Consider the following 23,548-nt stretch of genomic DNA (forward strand, 5'->3'; position numbering starts at 1 on the left):
TCACTAAGTAACATTTTATTTCATTGTGAGATTTAACTAAAATGTATACTCTCATACTCCAAACCAAACAAGCATTTAATTTCATGACAAAAGAAATTTTATTTGACCCTCAGAGTAAATTTATTTTGATGTCTTTGCTTCACCAGAAAGACCAAAACCATAAAACATAGAACTCACCAGGAAAAATAAATTGGTAAATTGTTTGTAAGGCAATGCTCTTGATGTCCAATACTTTGCTTGATTCACAAAACCATGTTGTCTTTAGTACTCAATAATCACTTACTGTAAAACTGCCACTTTTAGTAGTTAGATATTGTGGCTATTGTCTAAGATCTCTAGTGTTTATTCATGGTCACGAGGGAGGAGATGTGCATATTCATATATACTTATTTTAGAACCACCCGTACTGAGTCCAAGTTATGTTACCTTTTGGAATTTTGTTTAGTTCAGATATGTCATATTGAGAATATATGTAACAAATGGCCCACCCTGAAGATAAGTACACAAGTGCTTGTGTCACACAATCTGAAGTTTTATTATTTGTTTTTATTTTGAGCCTTCTTTTACTTAGCGTTTTGTGCTGCTTGCTTTTTTTTCTTTCTTTTTTTTTTTTTGTGTTTTCACTGAAGAGGTACCTGGAGAAGCAAATGATTAAAAAAAAATTATCTTGGAAAGTTAACAACCTGTGTTTATCTTCAATGTGATCAGGCAAACAGTGGTGGGATGGAGAAGCCATGAGGCTATAATCAACTGAGAGTATTGATAAGGAGTCAAAACATATGGCTGCTCAAGGCACTTGTCATTTTAGGGCTTGGCTTCAACACTGTGTTCAGATGAAATGATTTTTGCCTTGAGTTGCCAAGTCTCAAAGTTTCAGTCTGGCACTTGGCAGACTGAAAGAGTTGCCTTGCTGTAGAGCAGGGGCAAGCATGGACTTGTCACTGACTCAGTTTTATGTGATCTGGGGCTATTTGTATGTTCTTGGATAACACGAAGGTGTATGTTTAATGCATGGCCCACCCAAGGTCCTCCCATGCTCTGTTTGGCCTTCAGGAATGAAAAGGCTCCTTGTTCCTCCAAGTAAAATGCTTAGCTACTTAAAATTATGGTGATAATGAAAACTCTTTATGCTACTACTTTGTAGTTTTCTTGCTGGACCATCACAGAGTGATTCCTCTTGAGACAGTAGCAGTAGTAGAGAAATGGTTATATCCCACTTTCTTGAGGCATGATTTGTGGTTCCGTAGGAGCTGAATACAGTTGTAGTTATAGATGTCAGCCCACCTTTTTATCACTTTTTGCTATTTGAGTCCCATCTGAACTTTATTTGGACCCAAGAATGTATTGCGTTGACCTGAAAGGTAGAAATCTGCTAAATTTGAGGTAACTGAGGGTAGAAGAGGATGTGTAAACAGTTGAAATGTGCATGCTGGTATGAGCGGTTTTTTAGATGCAATGAAACTAAATTCCTCCCCAGTGCAACTTGATCATGAAAGTAATAAAGTGAGAGAACACAACATTAGCTCACCATGTTGTCCCCTGTTGAAATTATAACAGACAAAAATGAGCAATAAAACAATCTCGTAATAATGTAATTGCTTTATGCAACCATGTTTCTAGGAAACTTTTCAAAAGCAAGAAAATACAAATTTATCTTCTGTTTTAATGAGCACAGGGGGAAAGTATCTTGTCTTTGCAAACATTATTAGGAAATGAAAACTATGTCTAGCTATAGTTAAAATAGTACAGCAGCACATCTTAAATGCACTGTTCCAATTTGATCTTGTGCTCAAAGGCATTCATTTCTTGCTACAAATGGCTACAGATTTAATAATGTGTCTAAACAAACAAAATTGCAAAAGATGTGGCAAGAATAATCTGAACTCACAGTATTTAAAATTATTATTTCAAATTACATATATAATCTAGATACAAATAATACCTTTTATCTGAATATTTCTTTTTTTTTTTTTTGAAATGGAACGATGAACAAGTGAATTAGTTGACACTTGTGACTGGAGCTGCTAAATGTTCTCTGCTATATTTTTTCTTGATGTGGTGTAATTTAGCATAATGGCTTCTAGTAATGATAGTGGGGGAAAAAAAGAAATTTTTATATGTTTTCAATCAATATAACTGAAAGACTACTTTTTTCATCAAGGAAAGCATATTCCAAGTCTATGGGGTAGTATAAGTCTTGTCCCTTTTCTGTCCTCCTGAAGACATGACAAAATTTTCCAAGAGGCGCAGAAGTACTTGTGGAGGCGAGAAATAATGTGTCTTGCAGCCTGTTTTGTTTTAGTATTCCCTTTGTCCTTCTCTTTCCCTCTGCTTTTTTGTATATTCTCTCAGGTGCTCAAGCCTCTTATCTTTCTCCCAGTCTCCCATACCATTTTTTATAATAAAATACATGATGTAGTGATTGCCTGTTTACTAGTATAGTGAATTTGCAGGTCTACTGCTTTCTCAGTTTGGAGCAAACTGATTATTCCTGGTGATTCATACCTTTCATTTGAACCTAATGGATAGAAATCAGTGATGGAGGCAACTTGTATTTTGAGTGCTTTGCTAACCAGTTGAAAACATCTTCAAACTTCTACTGAACAACACACAGCTACTCTACAATCATTATTACCATTATTGATGTAACTTGATGTAATGTAGGACTAATTATCCACCTATGTATGTTTCTGTTCTTTTAACAGTCTAAATGAATGAGCCCTAAAGGCTTTGTGAATGTGTGATGTTACAGAATTAAGCTTTCTTAAAACTACCTGATAGTATCAGGTAGTATCTTTGAATGCCTTTATTTAAAAAGTAGATCATGGTGGGGGAAACCTTTTTGTCAAAAAGAAAAAGAGCCCTTTGAGATGATCCATCTCATCAAAATAAGCGTGACAGGCCTTAATACCCTTAATATATTCATACCCACACATTAAAATGTTGTACATTTTTCATAATTATGTTCTGCAGTAACTGCATTTGTGTGAACTCTCTGGAAGAAAGTGGAATTAATTAACCACCTGGCTTCACCTCCTGTATGAAAAGTAACAATTCTAGACATCTTTGCAGTTGCTGGAGTGTGCGTTATTTTAACTCTTCAGTAATAATGTGAAAAAGAGCCAATTATATTTTTTGAGAAGAGCAGTGATTATCCAAGGCTTGGATGATCTTGATTCTCAGAAGAACTGTGTAGTCCTGTGAGATGCTGCATGCTGTCAAAACTGACTCCATTGCTGAGTGGTGTAGACATTTGGCATGCTGCAGGTTATTCAGAGTGGTTTTGACATCTAAAAATATCTTCAGATTAAGAAGGTTACTGTATCTTGAATTCCCAGGCTAATCTTGAAGATGGATTAACCAGGGATCAGCATACTGTTGTTCTGGAATAAGACAAAATGTTCTTATGCTGGAGTAAGAGTATCCACAGTAGAGCAGGTCCTTATAGAGGTGAATGTTGGAAATATGGTAAGATATACCTTCAATATTTGTTTAACAGAAAAAAGCTTTTAAAAAGTACAGAGTGGACCGTGGGTTTACGTATCCTTCTCAGCAGAGCCATTTTATCACATTCTGATTGAATAAACACCCATTTCTAACATCCTTTGAGCAGGTGAAGGGGCCTCTTCTTTTACACTTGCTTCACAGGCTTCATAGGCTAATGCCCTTTATTCAGTGCAAACTGAGAAGTGGGCTGCATATATCTGTAGTCATTCAAAAACGTCTCTGTGATGACACCTAGCTAAAATTCTTTGCTGAAATAGTAACTTCATTTTCTGAAAAATGCAGACTGGTCCAGACTGGAACCTTTTGCAAAATTCATATTAACTTTTGAAGATGTGCTGAGTCCTATCTAAAGTCTGCTTGCTTTCATAATGGCTTCTAAGATTCACGTTCATGTGAACAACCTTCATAACACCACGATTTTTAGATCCTTTTGCGGTGATAGGGCTTTGAAAGCCTTGGAAGTCCCAATTGTACCACATCTAAAGGCTTTGGTAAGTTTTGGGGCTGGAGCAGCTTGATCCTGTGCACAGAGTTGCTGGATCAGGCCAAGGGTCAGTTTAGCGTAGTATCCTGTCTCTGGCAGTGGCCAACAGCTGATGTTTAGAGAAAGCACATAGAAAAATTACATGGATAAAGTGGTAAAGGCTTTAGCTATATCATAAGATATATCCTGATTAAGGGTTCAGTTTCCAAGGAGTGGTGCTTTTGGACTTTCAGACCTATCGGTTGCTTCTAGGCAGCTGAGTCAATAGCGTTTGGAACTTTCTTATGCATTTCCTAACTCTTACACTCATTGATACTTTTGACTCAGTTCTGTTAAAACATTTTGAAACAATTAATAATTCTTCCCTGATGACACTTCAAAATTTCATTCTAATGCAGAACCAGCTTTAAAAAAAAAAAGTGTATGGAATAGAGCTTTTTATTTTTTTAAGCTCACATTTTAAACATGGTGCACATCTTTTTTTGTCTTATTTTCCCCAGTCTTCAGTGTGTGTCATTGTTAAATACAAGATGGTCTTGGTGCTGTGTAGCTTTGTCAGTTTTTATTAGGATATGCTGTAGTCGTGACTGTTAGCTGCTATTAAATTAATTTCAGTGTCACTGTTCCCTATGCTAAGGAATTTCTTTCTTTCGTTTTAATTGCTTGCTTCCTTTTTTTTTTTTCATGCCTCTTTCATTTACAGTGTCATTACTCCATGAAGAAGGCAGCCTCCTTCCTGGGTATTGGTACAGAGAATGTTTACTTCATCAAAACAGATGAAAGGTAAGCAAGGAAAAGCCACGGCTGTGGTCTCTGAGCCTTTTTAAAATGCAGTAGTGCTGTACATAACCAGCCTATTTGAATGTAACTGAAAAGATTTAAATCTGTGTCCCTTAGAGGTAAGATGATACCTGAGGAACTGGAGAAACAAGTCCAACGGGCCAGGAAAGAGGTGAGAGGGGGAGAGAGAGTGTGAAGGAGGGAGTAGTGTATGCAGACTATGTGCTTGTGTCTGAGTGAAAGGAAGCAAAACTAAGAGTGAGTGAAATCTTAAAAACAGGGCAGTTAATGTAACAGTGTCTTTCTTCCAGGTGCAATCTGTTTGCCATAAACTTGTGGAACAAGCCAAGACTTCTAGGTGCTACACTCTTGCAAGGGATTAAAATTCAACAGGGTGTTTACTACTAAGGAAAGACCCAAGTACAACACTGCTGTGAAGTATTTAGCACATTTCTTCTAGGATTTATTTTGCCCTTGATCCTTTTTTAAATGGATGCAGTATTTTACTTCCTTAAACAGTAAATGAAAACTGTAGGTTTTTCAGTTGATTACAGCAGTACTGCTCTGTCCTCTGCAGTGAGCAAGAACTGTAACATGTGGCTTAGTCTCTAAAACAATCATACAAGCTACAAATGCTAAATGTGGTCCTTTCTAGTATTGTAGCAAGAGTGCAGAGATTGTGTCCTGTGCCTCTTTTCCCCCAGGGACTTTGCCAAGTAGAAAGTCAAAGGCCAGCATTTGGAAATGTACTGATGTGTGTATTTGGGCAATGTTAACACATTCCCACAATCTGTAAGACAGCTCTTGCTATAGTCAACATACTTTATTTTGGAGAGCTTGTAGGACTGAATGTGAATTCTAAGGCACAGAGCGTCTTCTTTTTAGCTTGGTTAGCTCACCTTATTTCTCACTTCCACTTTGTGCATCAGAGGAGTAGGATTCAGAGCTCAGCCCTTAGTCCACGATCTGAATACCAAGCAACTAGTGCAATGTCCATGGTGTGGATGATGCCTACCACGGAATCCTACCTTGGGAAACCTACTTTTGTGGCTGATAGAAAAGCCAAGGCAGTGTTGTCCTGTCAGGCACTGGCATGGCCACAACAGTTTTCACTAAGATCTCATTTAGATAGATCTTCTGCCAAACAACCATCTCTTCTTTGAGTTTCATGCTAGATGGCATAACTATTGATACATGGTGGCCCTAATGACCTAGAAAACTCTCTTGCTTGCCTCTTTCTGTACTTTGCATTATCTGTGGAAGACAACCTATACTTTACCCATTTGAGCAAGCTGGGGAAAAAAAAAAGGACTGAAACAAAATGGAGCAAGAGGAAGCAGGCTGACAGGAGAATGAGCTCTTTGCTCTTGCAAAAACAATTCTTGTTTGTTGATGTAATAATAAATTTAATGGTTATTTGAAAGAAACCCTCTGGCATTTATGATTTTAAAAAAAAGGTCAACCTCAGTATGGTGCTCTGCAATTTAAAAACAAATGTACTATATTAAAATGCTCTGCTTACAGGAGAACACTATTTCACTTGCATTTTAATGGAAGTTACAGGTGAATTGGAAGGTTTTCATTTCATCAGAGCTTCAGTGTGTCTGTCCTTGATAAAGTGCTACTTTACAACTTTTACAGAAGGTAACTTCAATGAATTACAGTAAATATTCTAGGCTCTAGACCACAAAGGATGTATTTGCTAGTGATAGGAGCACAAAATGATCACTGACTGAGTAGCATGACTTAGGCCTCTTTTTAGAGAATTTAGTTAGGAAGATTTATTTAACTACATTGTCAAGAAGAATAAAAATTTAATTCCATTCTTTGCAGGAAAAATGTCATGGTAACGATCTTTGGAATTCGTAGAAGTCCTAGACTTGTCCTCCTATTCAGTCATGTTACCTACTGGCTGCTGGGGGACCTTTGACTTTGATGTAGCTGAGGGAGAAAATTGGTGAGCATGCTAACAGAAACTAGATGCAGCAGATACATCTTTGCCTCACTTGCAAGTGTTTTGTACTGGAGCTTCAGGCTGGTTTGTAAGTTTGATTGACTTTTGTGGTAGGTTGTACTAGGAATGAATGACCAAGAAGTGAATTATAGGCTGGAAATTTGTGAATGTATGGGATTAATTTAAATTCCAAGGTTACTTTTCACTGCTTTAGCAATTTGTAAAGAAACTTTAAATACAAATAAATCATAATTATGTACCATTCCAACAGTCCTTTACGCTGTTAAAGAAGTATAAAACAGTCAGAGTGTAAATGTGGATCAAGCCTGTCTGTCTCTGTAGCAGATGTTTAAAAGTGGCAACACTTTTTTTTTTTTTAAAGAAAGATCAGGTTTCAGCTGAAGTGGAGATACATAAAAGACTCATGTGTTGAGTTTGATTTTTTCAGCTGATGTCTGATTTCAGTGAAGCTACATTGAGTTACATCAGCAGAGAAACTTATATCATCTGAGAGATTTAATTCACTGCAGATGAACTCCAGGGATCCCAGACTGTACAATTTAATAACAACTTAATCCTCTTCAGTAACTGCATTGTCATGCTGTGGTCCAGATGCTGAAACGTTCAGAAGAGTTCCTTCAGCACGTCTTTAACAGCAAGTGAGACCGCAGTCATTGCTAGGGCTGATACCCTCAATTTCATGGAATTGTTACAGACTCCACCAATTCTTTTCATTGTTTCAGTTTCTGCTCCTAAGTAGACACAAGCGCATCTGCCACCTAGTCTGCTATTGTAATTGTACCCCTGGTATTAGTTGAGTGGGAAAGCGATGAGCAAAGCCACTGATACCAAAATGGATGGCTTATGATGGCTGTCTGAGACTGCAACCTGACAAAAGTTTTCCTTATCCTGCCTGTCTAACCTTAAAATGGTCTGAGATTTCCAGTGGTCTCTCTCCTAGCATTCAGTTACCATCTACAGTCCTTCCTGTTTTCTAGACAGGGGTAGGAGCAAGAGAACAGCGCTTTGCTCTAGATCAGGCATGGGGGTCAGACAGCGGTGACTATCCCAGTCGCAGTAGTGCAAGTGCTGCCGAAGGCAAATTGTGTTCCCTAACTGAAGGTTCCCCTTCACCAGGCGAAGAATAGGGGCATTGTAGAGACAATGCAGGTGGAACCTCTAGAGGGATGAGCCCTTTTCTTGCGTAGGTAGCCTGCTGGCTGAGCTAGTAGCTTTATTTTATTTGGCAGAACGGCAGAAAATATGGTAGTAAAATGTGGAAGACTGAGAAATTAAAATCAGTGTATAAAGAGAGATGTCAAATATCCAGTATGTTTTGATCTTGACAAAACTAGCATCTGTCAAAACAGTCTGAAGCTGGTGAAGTCTGCCCTGGGATGGTGTTAACTAGAAATGGAAAATGTCTTTTTTTTTTTTAAAAAAGTCAGCACTTTTAAATGCAGTACCTTCTGCTGGGAAACTAGAATGTACACTGTCGTGTCTTTGTCCTACATTCCCAAACCTTTTTATACTTTAGCTCTGCCGATTATACTGGAGTAAATGAGCAGTGCAAATGACAATTTTTTGTTTTGAATCCTATTGCAGGGGTCAGCACCATTTCTTGTCTGTGCTACAGCAGGCACAACAGTGCTGGGAGCATTTGATCCTCTGGATAAAATTGCCGATATCTGTGAAAAGCATGGCCTCTGGCTTCATGTTGATGTGAGTTCGTATACTGTGTAGTTCTGTTTAGCATTGCTTTTTTTTATAATTGCTATTTTTCTTTGACTGTTGATGTTTCTTTGTAGAAGTAAGTTGGGCTCTAATAACGTTTTGGGTTTTGTTTTTTTTTTTTTTTTGCATAGAGAACAGAAATACATTCTGATTTGTCTCTGTTACATGTGCTGAAAAACAGCAAAAAATTTGGTTGTGACAAGCAGTCAAAGCTATTTTGTCATTGTCAGGTTATATTTCAAAATTATTTTAGAATCGATTTCTTCTTCTTGCCACCTCCTAAAAATGCTTCAAGGGTGATTATATACAAATACAACTTTGGATTCTTTCCACATTCTGTTTGAGAATGGACACATTAGAATTGTGGTGTATGGTTCATACAGGTAAATTTCTGGCTCAACCTGTCATAAATTATTCTGTTTCATACTTACAGGCTTGAGTTTCCTATAGATCTCCTTATGTTTTCCTAAAGTGTTAAGAAATTTTTCTTTTCTCATTTCTTTATAATTTTAGGTTTGGTTATTAAAATCCATTCACAAACCTTTTTGGAATAATCATTGAGCCTTTTTATTACCTGAAAGCGTTAGCTGTAAATGTATTTTTCTAAAACTAGGTCTCTTCATATTTTCTAAAATTGCATTTTCTTTATAATTGCAATGCCACAAATCCAGAAGGGTTAGATTAAAAGCCATGGAGCAATGACAGAATCTGGAGCAACATTAGTGGAGATTCTTAGACCTGCTCTAAATTTGTGAAGTGTTTGTTTAATGTTGAGTACCTGAGGAAAAATCATGTAGGCAGCAATGTGTGTTTCAAATAAATGTCTCACAGACATTAATAAAGTTGCTGTATGTGTGAGTCAAAAGAGGTTTTTTTATTGACTTGGAGGCAAAGATGCAGAATTTAGCCCTAGTATTTAAAGTGTCTGCAAAGCTTCCTCATGGCTGTGTGCTGGTGAGAATGACCCAGCAGATTTTCAGCAGAAGTGCAGCATTCACTTTAGGTGCTAGTCTCTTGCGTGTCTGCGTATAGTCAGTGGAAAGAGGGATGTATTCAGAATCTGTGTTGGATCTTAGGTGAATTGAATAGACATGGCTGGAGCCATCTCCAGTGTCTGTAGGAGGACAACGAGTGGTTTCCTGACATACTCCCTGTAGCTGAATAACTAAAATTAGGTGGGATGAGCCTGGGCCATATTCTGAACTATATACTTCATAGGCAGTTGATAGTGTTTTGTAAAGAATTAACTTCTTCTAGTTTTGCCTCATGTTAAACTAAGGTAGAAATGTCAGTGAATATCTTAAAGTTAATTTTCTGTTTGAAGAGTGACTGCCGTTGTCAGATGTTAATTGATTCCCAGTAGAAGGACAAATGTCCAGTAATAAATTGGGTTTATAGTCTAGAAGACCAATTGTTCTGTTAAGCTGTGATTCATGTTATGAACCTCTCAGTGGTTCTCGGGAGTTCTATCAGTATTTCTTCCATCTTTCCTTTCACCCTCTATGAAGAGTTGAGTGGATGGCTGTTTCTTTATTTTTTGTTTAAAGTTTCTAGCTGTATTTATATGAGAATAGGGTATGGGGAAAAGACTGAAAACTTTCCACGTAAGAGACATTAGGCATACACGTATATACAAATGTGCTACGGTAAAACGAGCAGACTGTAATTCATAATGCGACCTTTTTTCACTCACAGCACCATTAGAAATAGGTTTACTAGAATATGTGAAAAGGTACAGTGGGACCAGACGTTTGCCATTCAGAAAGAGTGTACGAGAAACATAGTGAAGAGTTGGATTTTTTTTGTTTGTTTTTAAGCAAGCCTGCCTCCTTTCTAGCTTTATAGGCAGGAATATCATATTTTTGAAATCTGAGGATCTCCATTCCTCTGAAAGGCCCGGCTTCTTGTTGAATGATTTACACATTATGCAGTCTGAGTTATAGCAAGTAAGTACTGGTATTTGGGCCTGCTGTAACTTTGGAGGAAAAAAAATGTACAGTGCAATTAAAACAAAGATTAAAAAACAGGGAAAGTTCTGTCTAATTTAGGACTTTTCGTATATCATTGTTGGGAATCAGGATTATCTACTGAAAATGGTCTCGAGCTGTTTATAAGAATATCTTATATGAATGTCAGTGGTGTTATTTCCAGATTTACACTTATATATCTCATTTCAGAATATTTTCTGATCCTGAAGATTGATATGTTTGCCTTAGGGAGACTCTTTTCATTAAATATGAGATGATAAAGCTTATGATTCTTAGGAAGGGCAAAAGGGAGAACATCAGCATAAAATCAGTGGGCTTCAGGAAGATAAATTTCAATGAAGTCAGGAGTAGTAGATAAGCTCTCACATGGAGACAAACCTAAAGAGGAAAAGTGAGTTAAGGAAAAAGTTGTTTTAAGAACATAATACCAGTAAGCCCAAACTGTCTCAGCAGTCAAGCCATTCAACAGCCTAAGTGCAGAGACTATAACCAGGCTTATTTTGTGCACGTTACAGCATTCGTACACACATTCCAGTTGCTTATTGCATTCTATCATACATTATGATGCCTTTCTTAATGACTTGTTTTGCATCGTCAATATGCACTCAAGCTCCAGCACTTATGTATGTCATGTATTATGTTAATGTAGCTTTAAATACTATGTACGAGAGTTTCTTCCCTGCTGGTCCTTTGGCTTTTTTTCCTATGGCTAGACCAGTACAGAAAATCAGATTTGACCTATTAGCCTGCGCTTAGGTAGTTAGTTTAATCACACTGTGAACAACATTCAGCTCTAAGTGGTTTGTTGCGTATGAAACACAGTAACTTTCTCATACTTACTTACCAATTACATTGCGTGGGACACAGGTGATAATCTTTGTTTTGAGTTACCCTGCACTGCTCTTAGCTGGACTTGTCATAAACAAAATGTCAACCTAGTTTGATCAATCTGCCTGCATTCTGTAGTCTCATGGATGGAGGAGAAGCAGTTAACTTAATTGTGTCTTTGCAATATCTCATCAGAAAGCCAGAGAAACTTGCCAAGCTGCAGCTGTGGTAGTGAGTGAAAACCTGGCAAAATTATACCCAGAGAGCAGTTTCCAGTGGTTCACAGCTGAAAGGGGAGAAAATTTTGAGCAGGATTCCACAAAGGTCCACCCTAGGTTAGAGGTTATCTAGTATTTTCATTAATAACTTGGATGAAAAAGAATATGCTGACAAAATATGAAAATCATGTAAAACTGCTGCAAGAGGCAGTGGGAGGACAGGATTAGAAATCAAAAAGATCTTGACAGTTTGGAGAAAAAAGTGGAAAAACTAGCTGTAGTTCAATAAAGATAGAGCTCTAAGTTTAAGCTGTAATAATAACTTGCACAAACACAGGCTGGTGATTGTTAGCTAGACAGCAGATCTTCGCAGAAAGATCTGGGGTTTGCAGTACATCACAAATCAGCAATTGTAAGCATTTTCAAGTAGGGTTAAATGTCTTTCAGAATTGAATAAAGAAGATACATAAAATAATTCTCTCTTTCTGCTTGGTGCTCCATCTGCTTTATCTAGATTTTTGTCCAAATAAAAAGCTGCATTTCAAGAAGGTTCAGGACCTACAGGAAAAAGATTAGAAAATGGTAGAGCAGTGAGGATAAACGGAACTATATCTAGAAGTTATGACCAATGAGGAAAGATTGAAAGCACTGATGTTGTTTAAACTAAAAAAGACAAAGAGACAATACGTAATAGTCTACAGATGCTTCAAAAGCTATTGCAAAAAGAGAAGGAATAATCTGTCCCCTGGCCACTGCAGGTATGACAAGAGGTAACACTGTTTAGGACTGAGACTTTAAATCAGTAGGGTTGTTACCATTAAATGCAATTTCAGTGGTTAAGTTGTGCAGCCTCCATCATTAGAGGTCTTTAAAACCAGACAAAGCCAGTGATTCTCAGTTTTCGTAGGTGCCTTCTCATTTGTTTTGGGGGTTCTTTTTTTGCCAGCCCTGGATCCCTAAGCACTTGATCTCTGAAATGGGTAAAGGAGCATGAAGCACAAATTCATCTTGTAGTACTGTGGCTCAAAGAGAGATTGAAAGGTGGTGGACATGCCTGGACGTCCAGTACTATCATCCCTGTCTTCCAGATCTCCAGCAGTAATTTTTGAAACAAAGGTAGAAAGTAGTGCCAATAGTGCTGTGGAAGCAGCAATTGCTGATGTCTCTCTGCACCTTATTTTTCACTTTAATGCTAAGCACAAGCTGGGTGTGTTCATTGATTAATAATCTCTAGAAAAGACAAGTGTTTGACAGAAATGATAGGTATGGCTGATCCTGCATTTGAGGGTAGCACACTGTTGAGATGACCTCTTGACAGCCTTTCTAGTCCTGTTTTTCAGAGACAGTGTGACAATGTCATCTTTTTCAAATATAGACAGCTTTGGATGCAAATTTTGTAAAGATTTATTATATTTCAATGGGTTGCTTGTGAATTATGAAAATTGGGGAATAACTTAGTAACTGTTTTGACTTTATTGAATCATAGAATGAGAAGAGTAAAATTTGTCTATGAATAGGAAGTTCAGTTTGATTGTCTTCCCATAACATGGCAAATTTGGGCTAGCTGGAGAAACCCAGTTTCAAGTCATGGTTCTGCCACAGGATTACTGTGAAGATTGAGGCAAATAATTTCCTACCTTAGGTCCTACCTGTAGATTAAGCAGCAGCCCTTTACTCAGCAAGGATGCTGTGAGCATGACAACATAAAAGGTGATGTGGTGCATTAATATACTGCATTAATGAGAACAACATGTGTTAAGACAAGTTACTAACCTTTCATTTCCTTTGTGAGCCTTTACAATTCCTGTCTCCTAGAGATAGCAGATCTTATTCCTAATGTATGGCCTATGAAGCAAATACTGATGCTAAATTCTTAGATCAGCTATCACATCTGTTTCTTTCAAGGAAAAGAAGAACAAAAGCCAAACAAGCATGTATTCTCCATGTGTAGGTCAGGAATCTTCACATCAGTAATTTTTTTTTTTTCCTTCATTAGCCCAAAATGTATGAGCTTATTTTAAAAAAAAGATTGAGTCCAGATGTTTTGTGGACTGATGCCTCCTGTGTGTCTCTGAGGAGCCTTGCTTACTTCACAGGGAATTTTGCTTCAGTAGATTCTGCCTGCATGAACATTGAAAATCCTTTTTTTCATATTTAATAATAACTTCTCAAATGCACTGTATGACATGTCTACTGTTTGTTGTGTGTTCTCCCCACCCCTCCCCTGTGGACAAATATTGTTGTTTGAGAACTGGAGATTCTCAGCACCTGGTGGGTGAAATCTGATCCTTGCAGAATTCATGGATGACAATCACCTTCCCTGACTCCAGCTGCCCAGAACTTAAACTTGTAATAAAAGCTTGTTGTCTGGGTTCCTTCTATAGCCCATGGAGAGAGACATCTGCAAAAGGTGTCACCCAAAGACAGGTGTCCAGAATAGATAAGATAACACTCAATAACAAATTTCAGTGGAGAGCTCCTCACTACACAGAAGGCCTAAATGACTCTTAGACCACACACTTGGTTCTTCGATGACCTGAGGGAGATGTGGTGAGTCTTACTCCATTTTAATGTCAGTTGGATTGCTGGTAACAGAAATGCTGCTCTTGTCTACTCATGGACTTCACTTTTCATATCCAAACTCAGTGGAAAATCTGAGCATGGACTTTGCAATTGGCAGATATTATCATTCTCTACTGTTTCCCTTGTGAATGTCTCAAAGGAAAAGGCTAGCAGGAAGAAGGTATGCAAAATGGGGCTTTCTGCTCTCACTGCTTAGGTTTAGGCTGGGGGAAAGGAAGCACCTCTGATTCAGTATTAGGAATGGATCTGGTTATGCAAGGACACTTCAGTTCATGTCCTTGCTTACACAGAAGGGACAGTGTAGTTTGTGGCTGACATAGTGGCACAAACCATCAGCTCCTCTATTTTAGGCACAACCCCAGGCTGCCATCTTTATTTCAGTAAATGATACTAAAGGCAAACTTTAGCCCACTGACTATGTAGTAAACTTAAGTTTTAAATGAGATAAAACATCTTCAGAAATTATTGGTTAAAGCATTATCAAAAGAACTTTTTACAAATAATATTGTCTTGGCTCTATAAATTTTCCAACAGGCTTCTTGGGGTGGGTCGGCTTTGATATCAAGGAAGCATTGCAGACTTCTTCATGGCATCCACAGGTAAGTCAGTTTAGTTCATGGGCACGCTTACCAGGGACTGAGATGGAAGTCGTAGGGCCTGTTGGCTTCCATGAGACCTGCATTTTCCAAAAATACATATTACTATTAACTGGAGAGATTTCTGAAACTAGGGGGGTGAAATGGGAAATCTGATTTGTCTGCTTGGATTGCGTTTGGCCATTTTTGATTCTCTAGTACCCATGACTATATGTGCAACTTCCTCCTCCCTTTCTCCATTTATAAATTTTGCAGGGCTGATTCTGTCGCCTGGAATCCCCATAAAATGCTGTTGGCAGGAATCCAGTGCTGTGCTCTTCTGGTGAAAGACAACTCTGTAAGTCCTTCTGTCCTTTTTTTTTTTTTTTTTTTTTGATGCAGTAGGCTGTTATTGCTGTAATATGGAGGTGGAAATAATTAGAAAACTACTGCAAGTCAGTTTTACTACACTGCAGTGCCAAGGCTGAATTATATTATTTTGAATTTCACCACAAAATTAATAAAGGGTGAATAAGAGAGCAGGGTCAAACTGATCCAAGTTGCTGTACTTACCAGTGGCCAAATTTTGCAGCTGGTGCCCTTGCTAGTTAACTTCTGTACATGATTTGCATTCAGAATTGAGTATTTTGTCACCTGGGTCTGCAGCACTTAAACACCGAGCTCATCAAAGTCCTCAGAATAGCTGTGATTCATTGGGACTGCAGCAATACTGCATCTCTGTTTGAAGTAGGCAGAGCTCCTCTTTGCATCCCCTTACATGGGTGCCCCAGGGTGGGAAAGGAGAGGGATAGGAGCTGGAGCACATGCAGGTAAAGGTGATGAGCCTTCTTTCCTCACTCTACTAGTTCTTCCTCATCACCAGGGTGATTTAGGCTTTCCAAAAGCCATGACTAATTAAAAGGTCTAGCAAGCAAACAACAGAGCTCTGACCTCAAGTGGCACAAAAGTGAGATGAGTCTGCAATGTGGTAAAAGTCCCTGCTTATATCTTTGTGGAAGTCTTCTATCTTAATAAAGAAGCCAGTAAGAGGTCAATTATTTCAAGCTCCATTTCAAACTCAGCCCTGCTAAAACTTATGCCCATTGTCCACCATCATGGGTGAGTTTTAGCTTATACTTCATAGTTACGAATGACTGAACATCTTGAAGATATGGAGCCCCTGAGGTTTGCATCACTGTTTTGTGGCCAGGGTTTGTAAATCACTTTTATAAATCTCTGTCAAAAGAGCTGATAGTTTCTTTTCCGCTGCTAGTGGTTAGCTATCCATGTAATTGATTACAAACTTCTGGTAGTAAAGCATAGTTGCTAATCAGTGCTCTCTTGGAGCTCATTGCTCGAAGTCAGGGGTGAGTCATGGCAGGACAGCAAGGAGAAGTGTGCCTCCTCATTTCCTTCAACTAGAGTCTGTGGGATTAAAGAGGATTAGACTCCAGGACTACCCATCCATCACTTAATCTTTATTCCAGGATGAAAAACAAGCAGAATGAAGTTATTGACTAAGATTAATGTGGTGTCTTAGTTGCAGGCTTGGGAAGAATTCAGTGCTATATTTTTAACTAATTAGGCCCAGTACATAGATATAGCCTCAGGTAATGATTAGACTACTTGGGCTGCATAGTGGAAATTTCTCAGGAAGAAAGACGAAAGAGATGGAGAGGAATGAAATATTCTAGCTGCCCTGGCATTTAGAGTAACTTTGCAAACACTGTTCCAACTGCAGGTCTCTGGCAGCCTTTCTGTGTTCTCCTTCCTTGGAGTGTAATGTCTGGTAGAGCAATTGTATTCCACTTCTAAATCACAGCTAGGCAGTGTTGTGCTGGAAGTACCTGTAGAGCTGAATTCTAGGCCATTGAGGGGTGAAAACACAAGTATTACTGATCATACGATCAGATCCTGTTGTACAGTGAGAGGTCTTCTGGAAAGTAGAAGATTTCTCTGCATCGGGAGGAGAGGGCATTTTACTCTGTTTAATTCCTGGAAAATTGGCACTTAGATGTTTTGTGTATGTGCCAGTGCAGTCTTTATATGCAGACAGACACGCATACAAATTTGAGTAGTTCCTTATCAGCTTTTTGAAAGTGTTGGAATACACATCCTTAAGAAAAAAAGATCAAATGCATATTTAAGACACTTTGGAAGAAAGGCTTTGCTTTGATCCTTTCGCAGAACAGGCAGCCGAATCCAGTTTCCCATTAAAAATGGTATTTTCACACCAGTAAGAGAAGGGAAGAGTACATGTATTGGTTTCTCACTTAGGAGCTTGTTCCACTGCTCCTAAATTACATAAATACCTATGGCTGCAGATGAAGCACATATTTATATGTGAACATAATTCCTTCTTACTGTGGTTAGGATGCATCAGTGGGAGCTGGATGCTGAGGTGGGAGCTGGAGGAGTTTGGCACACATTGCTTTGCTAGTGCATGTTCGAGGAACCTCAGGTAGTTTCTGAAGTGGTGAATTCTGCAAGAAATCAAAGCAGAAAAATGTTAAACATAGATGTTAAGTCCCATTTATGAATCAAGCCCTAGTTCCCTTTGAAGGACTGATTAAGGAAGTTTTGTTAGCCTGTCTTCCCATTTGCTTTGACGTCCATTTGGAAACTGCACTACCTCAGGATTAGTGTTAGGTGATTATAAGTGGACAAATAATCCCCTTCAGTTTTTCTTTGTCTCTCTCTTTTTCTTTTTTTTTTAAAGTATAGATAGTTCAACAAGCCCAAGCTTTGTATTTTACTTTATGTATGAAAAGATAATCTTTAGAAGGAATAATCACATTTCTGATGTAGTTGTAACACCCTAATTTCTCATTAGCAAAAGTAATAGTGACTGGTTTTGTTTGATTTGTGTTGGATTTTTTGCCACATAGCATCAATAAAGCTATATGGTTTAGCACTGTTAATAGGCTTAAGACATTGCAGCTAGATTATGATAATGAAACATTGTACTTAAATATTTTCCTATACAGATTGAAAAAAAAAAGGATAAACTGCAGTGAAATGCTGATAAGACTATTTTCCAGCCTTAGTGAAACAAAATTGGAATGATTTCCAAAGAAGATAGAGAGCGAAAACAGAAACAAATGTTTGACTTGCTTAGAAGGGAGAAGTGTTTTTACCAAAGGGAAAGAGAGATTGGTTAATCCTCTGTAAAAGCTCAGATCAATGACAGCAGTTCCTCAGTGCTTAAAGCACTCAGGAAATGCACAGCTATCCCTTTTTCACTGCCATGCCCTGGGTAAATTTCATCACTTCTATAATAAGATAGACTTACTCAGAAAACACCTGTATTCCTGTGGCGTGTATTGCAGTGACTGTTTAAACACAAAGCTAGATGGACTGATATTCTCTAAACATGAGTGTCAACTTTTGTTCTTATATGTTCTTAAATGCTATGAATCAGTCTTGGGTTCTACATACACCCTTAAGGCAACAGAGCTACTCTAATTTGTCCTTGCTATAATCCATATAAATGTGAATATTATCACCATATAAATAGAGAACTAACGTTTATCACCAATGCTGAAGTTCTGTGACTTGTTGGAGTGTAGCACTAGGTTAGGTAATTAGCAATCAATTCTAGGTAATGAGCAGAATTTTCACTTATTAGTTAAAAATAAAGTCTCAAAGAATGTAGCTAATGAAATCCCAGTTTAGCACAGAATAGAATTGATTGAAGTGATCATAGTAGCCATCTACAGTGTCATCTATTCCTCATTATTAGCAGTATCACAAAGGTATCTACTTCGCTGATTCCTTTCCAGGGCAGTTGCAGCAAATACTCTATTCCCATTGCTTTCTGCTTGGGCTTAGTACAACTGAGAGCTCTTTCTCACCTCTTGAGGTGTATTACAGGGATGGCCTTTTGCACTGCGCTGCTTTTGTGAATTTTCAAGTATGCCTTTCAAAAGTATGCCTTCAAAAAGCATCCTTATTGCTTCAGATGAGGCAAATCAGGAAGATGTTTGTTTTGGGGGAAAAAGCTGTTTTGTTAATGAAATTGAAATTCACTTTTAACTAGCAATGGAAATGGAAAGACAGCAGAAGGCTTGCTGTAGATAAGTGTGTTCAATGAGAAAAATATCTTGAATTATGAAACTGGAGCTCTTATAACTTGATTTCAGTATCAATAATTATTCATTTATTTGCCATTAATTAGAACACATTGCAACTTCATCAAAACCAAAGGCTATTTCAAACTTCGTAGTGGACTGGAGCCTCCATAAAAATAGTATTTCCATTTTCCAAACTTTAACAGCCCCAGTATAAGGCAGAGCACTACCATTAGTCTCTGTACAAAGGGTAGAAAGATAAAAGATGCTGAAGAAAGAATCTCAAACTTGTCAAATGGGGCAGTTCTAATGAAATTTTTGCAATTCTTCTGAACAGATGAAGCAGCTTAGTTACTGTGTGGAAAACTGTTGGGGTCTTCTTGGGACTGAGAATGTTGAGTTAGAAAGCATACTTTTTTCCTTTTTTCTTTTTCTTCTACTTTTCCATCATTTGACTAGGAAAACTGAGATGACTTTGTCTTCAGCATGTTTTTTTGAGACAGCAGCAATCAAGGAGTAACTGCTTTCTTGAGCATAAAATTTATCTTGGATTTTTTTTCCTCTTCTGTTGTCTTCCCTGCCCAAACTCTATTCTGCAACATTCCCTTTCTCTTCCCTTCTCTTTCTGCTCCACCCTGCTTCTTGCATTGATCTGGCATGTTTCTTTCTTTCTCACAAAGCATGATTTTTTTTTTTGTTTCTTCTCCTGTCTGCTCTAGTGATGTGCTGGAGGATGTCACTGTACTTGCCTCTGGAGATTGACAGCAGGCAGTATCTTCAGCAGGATTTCTTGAGCATGTTGCATTATTAGTAAGATAAGCGGATGAAAAAGGATCATCAAGCCAGCATGTCTTGTCAGCTTCAGATGTACCAGGAGAGTAGGACAGTACCCACATTTTTTTTTTTTAACATGAAATATGTTCCTAGGAATTTGCGTTCACTCAGAGGTATTGAACTATTTGTTCTTGTTATGTTTTCACTCTAGAGCATTTGTTTTTAAACTACGAAATTCTGCAGCTGTACTGTGATCTTAGGTGAACTTCTCAGTCTTTCTGTAGTATTACCAACTGAGTTTAGGTTTCTTGTGACAAACAAAAGTTATTTTCTCAGACAACAGGCTTGAGGAGAGCTAATATCCTGTGATGTCCTCTATTGTGCAGCTGTATTACATTCTGATAAGGCAGAAGATAGTCCTACATTGATCAACCCTGTTATACTCTCACTGCAGAAACACTGCAGAATTTTAAAGTCAGTAAGAGACAAAGCAATCAGCTTATATTTGTAGATGTTGCTGCCTTTTTTTTTTTTTTTTTAAATACCATGTCTAGTAAACTTGTATTTCCCCTGAAAATCAAGGTATGGAGATCTAAATGAGTAGGGCACAATGGCTTGACAAACAGACTCCTGTTCCTGTTGCGCAGCTACTAGCCAGAGAACAGAGAGCTGTAGAGAAACTGTAAAGGGTGCATGCTTCAGTGCTTGACTTTTCTTCGGTTTCTAATGTGAGCTTCTTGCCTTTCTTTTCCTGAGAAAGTTGGAAAGCAGGTGTGAGTACCTTATGGCAAAAAACTGCACCCAGCATTGGCTTTTCAGCTATGGCTACCGTGTGCTGCAGCAGCACAATATCACTGCAGAGAGAGAGCAGCTGCTGCCCCTTTTTTTCCCCAAGGTGTCACATAAACTCTTTCCATGAGGCTGAATGTGCTGATCCTGTGGCTAAAGAGTTCAGACTGAATTTGCTGTCCTTTTTGCAAACCAGTGGTATTACAGTGGGATTGGCAAACCCCTACAGAAGTTGTGGAGAAACCTTTAGTGGTGTTCTCCTTTTGTGATCTATGAATAGGTGTGCAGGCTGGGTTTTTTTGTTTGTTTTGGTTTTAGTATTGATGGAGGGAACTGAAAAGGCTAGGAGAGAGGGAGACTTATTCGGTGTATGCCAGTGGATTATTTCTCCTTTGGATTTTTTTGTCTTGACCTTTTATTCTCTATTTTATTGCCAGTTCCAAAGTTATCAGTAGTGTATTGTAACGTAGATCAAGAATTGTACCTCTGTTACAGGAATATGACAGTTTGATTAAGAGTGATGTCAGACACTGTCTGCCATTTTAAAATCAGACTTGCAGCAGATGCAGAGAAAAGGATGAAATGTGAAATGCTTTTTCAGTTCGTTCAAACTGAAGAGTGGTGTTGAATTGGAAAATGAATTGTGCTCTTCAAGATACTGTTTAGCAACTTCTGTCATGCTGTCCACTTCTGTTCCTTGGTCTGTTCTGCATGGAAGACTTCTGGTTCAAATGTCACTTAAATACATGTTTGCAGATCTGAATTAGATGCTGTAGCCATGTTTTTAACCTCATCTGAATTTCTATTCTGGTATCATCTTATAGACTGTGGTTTATTTTTCCTATCCACTTTTAATATCACTGACAAATGTACAGCCTTTTCTGTCTCCTGGGCTCCTTGTAGGGCCACCCTCATCTCTGCTCTTGTAACCTGCTTTCTGCCAGCCCTTCTCTCTACTTCATAGAATTACAGAGTATACTTTGATATTTCTTTCTTCAGCCAATGGCCAGTCCTATGCCTCTTCTCTTCCCCTGCACCTTTAAACCTATGACAGCCTCCTTTCTGTTTCCCAGCTTTGTTATTTGCTGGAACTTGCCATGTTACTCATTTATCTCTGTCTGTTTTCTGCTGCTCATCTCTGCCAAGACAGCTTCTCAGAAGTTGGAGACTGGAGATTGTTGAATAAAAATAATTTCATTAACAAACCTTAATTAGGGTATGATAAGATACCTTTTCTGAGGTTTATTTTCAAATGTTAAAATTGTCTGAACTGTGAAAAGAGACAAAAATTGAAGTTGTACTACTCTCCTTGTGGTGTTTCCACTCAAACAGTCAGATAGCCTATGCTAAATCCTCAGTGACTGTTTTCTGGTAAGGGCTAAACATTTATTTCTTGGGGCTAAAATCTTCCCTACCTACAACTAACTGTGCCGTTTATAAAGTTCTTTGTTTGACAGAGAAGGAATAGATTGAGCCATTTGTGAACATGTAGAAAGCTTCTTAGGGGCTGTTCTTCCAATCTATGGACTGGAGCAGTGGACATAGGCTTCTCCTTCTCTTCCCTCTTTCCCACCACCTATGTATGTCTTCAGGCGACTGTTTCTGTGGTACCCACCCACTCCCATGGTTTCTTGAGATCTGAGTCAGAATTCCTCTTCAACCTGCAACTCTTCAGTGACATTAATGAAGAAAATAATAATAAAAAGAAGTTTCCTTGTTGTCAGTGCTGACTTCACTGGATTCAGGTTCATCCAGGGTTCTTAAACTATACCATAAGCTTTCGATAGTTTCCTGCACATCCAGTTCTGTTTTACTAAGCAGTTGGTACAGACAGGAAAAAAAGGCTTTGGCTTGTGAAGATAAAAAGGTTTGAAAATGCTTATCAGCAATCTAAGTCTCTATTGTGTTTCTAATAGGGCCTCCTGAAGAAGTGTTACTCTGCCAAGGCTGCATACTTGTTCCAGCAGGACAAGTTCTACGATGTCAGCTATGACACTGGTGACAAGTCCATTCAGTGCAGCAGGCGTCCGGATGCCTTCAAATTCTGGCTGATGTGGAAAGCATTGGGAACCACAGGCCTTGAGGAGCGAGTAAACAGGGCACTGGCTTTGGCTAGGTACTGCCTCACAATTTTGAATATGTCTAGTCTGTTTAATTGATTGAAATGTTGACACTGCTGATACTCCGTATCCTGGAACAGACCACATTGTTACTTTTTTTTCCCCTCTCCTTTTATTTGTGTATAATAGGAGAAACTAATAGCAATAATAATTAGTGTTATTACATTTGCTGCAATATTTAATAGTAACTATTACTTTTAGCAATAAGCATATATGTTGGTAAACGTAGAAGTCCAAATTTGACTATCAATCTACGTTGTTTAACATTTGTGTTATCTGAACCAGACTTAGGACAGGTTTGCCCATACACCCTCTTCTAACTAATAACTGTGTTCTGGTGTTACTGTAAAAGGAGCCCTGTCTGCCAGGCTCTTGAGCTGTGTCTAGCAAGAAGTGAATTAACCATTCTTCTCTTCATTCCTCATGACCGAGGAAACGCAGAAAGCTGATGTGGGGAAATTTGTATGAGGATACTCTGTTAATGTTAGGATGTAGTAGAGGTTTATTAAGGCATATTGTTCTGAGATACTGCTTGTTTTTTCTCCACAAATTTGCTGAAGTTCTTAATGCTTACAGTGTGTTCTGTTAGGGACTGAAGCACCTTTTGCTTGCGATCTTCCCCTCGCCTGCCCTGTTCAATTTTACTAAGTTTTTGGTCTTGCAGAACTGAGGTTCACAAGTGGATTCTGCAAAATTCTTGCTAGAAGGTGTTTCTAAAGTGATGGTGATGTCTCAGTTTCTGGGAAGAAACTTCCATACACAGGTTGCTTTGTCTTCTTATTTCAACATTATTTCTTCTATCAGATAATGGCCCATTAAAAACAGTTCACCTGAAGTATCATATTTGTTCAGAATTTATACAAGATAAACCCCAATGAAATCTTCACCAGTTCCTGGGCTAGCTATATGCTACCATAAGTCAAATCATTAATATTGAAAAAGTCACCAATATCATATTGCCATTTTATTTTTGATATGGACTACCAAGTTGAAAAGAATTGAATCTTTACTCCAGTGACAATTAAAGGAATAGTCTCACTTTAATGAAGTCACTTAAAGAAAAGGTAAAAATACCCATGACCTAAACGCAGGGTAGATTAGAAAGGAATAAAAAGAAGCAAAATCAGAAAAGCCCAAATAAGCT

The 23,548-nt window shown here is 38.2% G+C and overlaps 1 protein-coding gene across 2 annotated transcripts in view; it reads left to right on the plus strand.

Annotated features, from left to right (window-relative positions):
- The window catches only part of GADL1 (glutamate decarboxylase like 1), an 86,106-nt gene that overhangs the window by 18,164 nt on the left and 44,394 nt on the right, over positions 1 to 23,548 (plus strand). For both annotated transcript variants that reach the window (XM_052797502.1, XM_052797510.1), the window contains exons 7-12: positions 4,695 to 4,774; positions 4,889 to 4,943; positions 8,331 to 8,447; positions 14,611 to 14,675; positions 14,928 to 15,009; positions 22,201 to 22,400. In XM_052797502.1, coding sequence (XP_052653462.1) covers positions 4,695 to 4,774; positions 4,889 to 4,943; positions 8,331 to 8,447; positions 14,611 to 14,675; positions 14,928 to 15,009; positions 22,201 to 22,400 — 599 coding nt within the window. The remainder of the gene's footprint in view (positions 1 to 4,694; positions 4,775 to 4,888; positions 4,944 to 8,330; positions 8,448 to 14,610; positions 14,676 to 14,927; positions 15,010 to 22,200; positions 22,401 to 23,548) is intronic.

Source organism: Harpia harpyja, chromosome 1 (genome assembly GCF_026419915.1).
Source record: "Harpia harpyja isolate bHarHar1 chromosome 1, bHarHar1 primary haplotype, whole genome shotgun sequence".
Taxonomy (NCBI): domain Eukaryota; kingdom Metazoa; phylum Chordata; class Aves; order Accipitriformes; family Accipitridae; genus Harpia; species Harpia harpyja.